Genomic DNA, 3,105 nt, shown 5'->3' with positions numbered 1-3,105 from the left:
ATTTTCTGAGACCCATTGGCCCACATCATAAGCGTAAAAACCCAGTTTCACTCAAACTCAACAAAAATATGTTTGTGTTTTCTATGGGATTTCTCCTCCCGTAAAAACTGCATTAACTTCCATGGGAGCTCAATAGGGGGCGACGGAGGGTGGAGGCAGGGAGCAGAAATAGAAGGCCTTAACTTCCGCTTTGCTGTTTTGCCGCCTGCTGTGTTTTGCTGGCAGTACTACTGGGCCTTTTTCTGAAATGACAGGCGCGCAGCAGTTACTCAAGTGAGAATCTTTCCAGGTGATGGCTTGGGTGATGAGTTGAAACTGTGACAGCCCACTATAGATTCCTAAATTCACAACCCACTCTGACCGAGCAAAGGCCGGATCTCAGCACTATTCCCCAGTATTCCTGCCTATGGCAGTTAGGGTCTGTTGTCATTAATGGTCCTCGTTCTTCTCAAGGAGTAAAAGTCTAGATGAGAGGTTGTGGGGTTTACAGGAAAAAGAGGGAAGTCGGGATGTGAAAATTAGAGTCTCCATGCTGTGTGTGGGCCTGAATAAAGAATTGTTCCTCTATATGGCATAGGAGGGTCGAGCTGGCCAAGATGCTACCCTTCTTTGTCCTTTGGAGAACAAGGAGGTGGGATTTCAGGGAAATTGTTCCAAGGAAGGAGACAGTGGGTGGGGTTTGCAGAAGTTCAGGCCTTATTTGCTATCCTCTGGGTGGTGTCAGACATCTTGAGTAAGGCTTGCCTTAATTTCCTCTGTGTGTTACTGTTGAAGATTGCAGTACTAACTTCAGACCAACAGAGTAAAATGGGGATCCAAACATAGTTATAAATGAACATGAGGTTTTAAGGGGATTAAATTGGGGCCCTAAAGGAAGCCCTTTGCTCACCCTAGGAAGTCAGAATTTCGGTTGCCAAGCAGTAATCTAACAAACTCCAATTCTCTCCACAGATTTCTTGGGAAGAATATTCAACAAGGGAATAAGAAAGAGGTCTGAATCCAGAAAGGTACCATGAGAAAAGAAACAGAGGGGACCCTCCTTAAAGGGAAGTTTCTTTCCACCTAGTAATGTTTACATAGTGTCTTTCTCTCTCACCTCCTCCTGTCCCAGATTCTTTCCAGAACTCCTGCCTGCCTACCCAGAGCATCATGCCTCGGGGCAACAAGAGCAAGAGCCGCTCCAGAGCCAAAAGGCAGCAGACTCGGGGAGAGAGGCAGAATCTCCAGGGTGCTCAGCCGGCTGAAGAGGAGGAAGCAACATCCCCTACTCTTGGCCAGGGAGATGCCCCCAGCTCCCCTGATGTCAGCACTCCTCAAGAGTCCCAGGAGGCCCTGTCCCATGGCTCTCCTAAGTTAGATGTGTCCCAATCAGTTTCCGATGTTGGTGGTGCTGAGGTTTCTGTTTCAGGTTTTGATGCCAGGCGTCCAAATGTCTGCATTATAGCAGAAGCCATCCAGTCTGTATGCAGAGATCCTATTGCCAGGAAGGCCAGCAAGGTACTTCATTACTTCCTGGAGAAGTACCAGAAGGATGAGCAACCTAAGGAGGAAGAGATGCTGAAGCTGATCAGCAGGAAGTACAAGGTGCATTTCCCCTCCATCCTGGAGAAAGCCACCTATCAGCTGGAGGTGGTCTATGGTCTGGAGTTGAAGGTTGACCCACATAACTCTCAGTCCTATGTTCTTGTTAGCAAGTTACCCATCCCACTTAGGGCAAATCACGGTGGCAGGAAAGAGTTACCAAAGACAGGTCTCACACTGACCCTCCTGGGTATGATTATGATGAAAGGCAGCCGTGTCACAGAGGAAGAGGTCTGGGAATTCCTCCAAATGCAGGGGCTATATCCTGGGAGGAGGCACTTAATCTTTGGGGAGCCCCGTATGTTCATCACCATAGAACTAGTTGAGCAAAATTATGTGGAGTATCGCCGGGTGCTTGGTAGTGATCCCCCATGCTATGAGTTCCTGTGGGGTACCAGGGCCCGCAATGAAGCCACCAGGACAAAAGTCGTGGATGTTTTAAATAAGATAAGAAATGCCATGCCTGGCTTCTACCCTCAACAGTATGAGGAGGCTCTGAGTAAACATGCTGAGAGAGCAGCCAGGAGAGATGAGGCTTCTCATTACCATCATGCCAGCATTCCCTCCCATGCCCAAGCTAGCAGTTCCTCCCACACTTAGCTGGCCCTTAAGTATAGCTGTTACTGTGCTGTGAAGGACAGCCAGTCTTCTGAATAGTGGGTAGTTTATAAGTTGGAAGAACAGCACTAAGAATATGCATAGGAAAAGTAGAAGTATCTTTCTTTGTTACATTGTTAGTATTCTTGCAACTGAAGATTAATTTGTTTCATAAATGCTTCTTAACATTATGTCTGCCACATTTATTGTGCTTTGTCAAGTTTAATAGTAAGATCTTTGGGGTTTTAAATTCATTGGAAATTCTTCACAGAGTTCATCTAAGTGTAAGAAAACATGGCATGGGAAAGAGTTTCACAGAATGTGGTTTGCAACAATTGGTGAAACAAAGTAAAGGGGCTACTTCATCCATGTCTCTATTGGGTTTGCCTTTATTTGTAATTTTAATGGAACCAAAGTTGGTTTTACTACTTTATTAAACATCTTTAAGAAAATAAACTGTGATACTTAAACCTCATAACCAGTCTCTTTGTCATTTCATTATTTTCCCCAGTCATTCATTGGGCATCAGCTCTTTGGTATCTCCTCCCCATCACATTATTGTTGATGACAACAAAGAACTGTCTACTGCCCACAGGGACTAGAATTTCCCAGTAGCTATATAGAAGGAGGAAGACAGAAAACCCTAAGAAGGGCATGCAAAAGAATTGATTAGGAAGAATAGAAAACTGTTGATTGATACAGCTACCCATTTTCTGATTGTGGTAATTTAGAGCATGGGGAAATTTAAGTTTTGTCAACACTCTATAATTTAATGGACACTGCGTGATTGGTTGCATGAGGCTAGGGGAGTGATGATCAAGGCCAGACCGTCAGAAGGGGACCTGTTGAGATAGTGTGAGTTGGTGAACAACGACCAGATAGTGCATCACAGAATTTAAAGTTTAAGTTAGAGCAGGCAATGCATCA

At 45.1% G+C, this 3,105-nt stretch overlaps 1 protein-coding gene across 1 annotated transcript; it reads left to right on the top strand.

Moving 5' to 3' along the window:
• Positions 1-1,149: 1,149 nt before the first annotated feature.
• On the top strand, positions 1,150-2,181 carry LOC121439005 (melanoma-associated antigen B17-like). Its single transcript, XM_041639498.1, has one exon. The coding sequence runs from the start codon at positions 1,150-1,152 to the stop codon at positions 2,179-2,181; it is 1,032 nt and encodes a 343-aa protein (XP_041495432.1).
• The last annotated feature ends 924 nt before the right edge of the window (positions 2,182-3,105 follow it).

Source organism: Microtus oregoni, unplaced genomic scaffold (assembly GCF_018167655.1).
Source record: "Microtus oregoni isolate MIOR12 unplaced genomic scaffold, Mior012 000059F_ref0000304, whole genome shotgun sequence".
NCBI lineage: Eukaryota > Metazoa > Chordata > Mammalia > Rodentia > Cricetidae > Microtus > Microtus oregoni.
The sequence above is the reverse complement of the archived record's forward strand: the minus strand, read 5'-3'. Positions and strand labels throughout refer to the sequence as shown.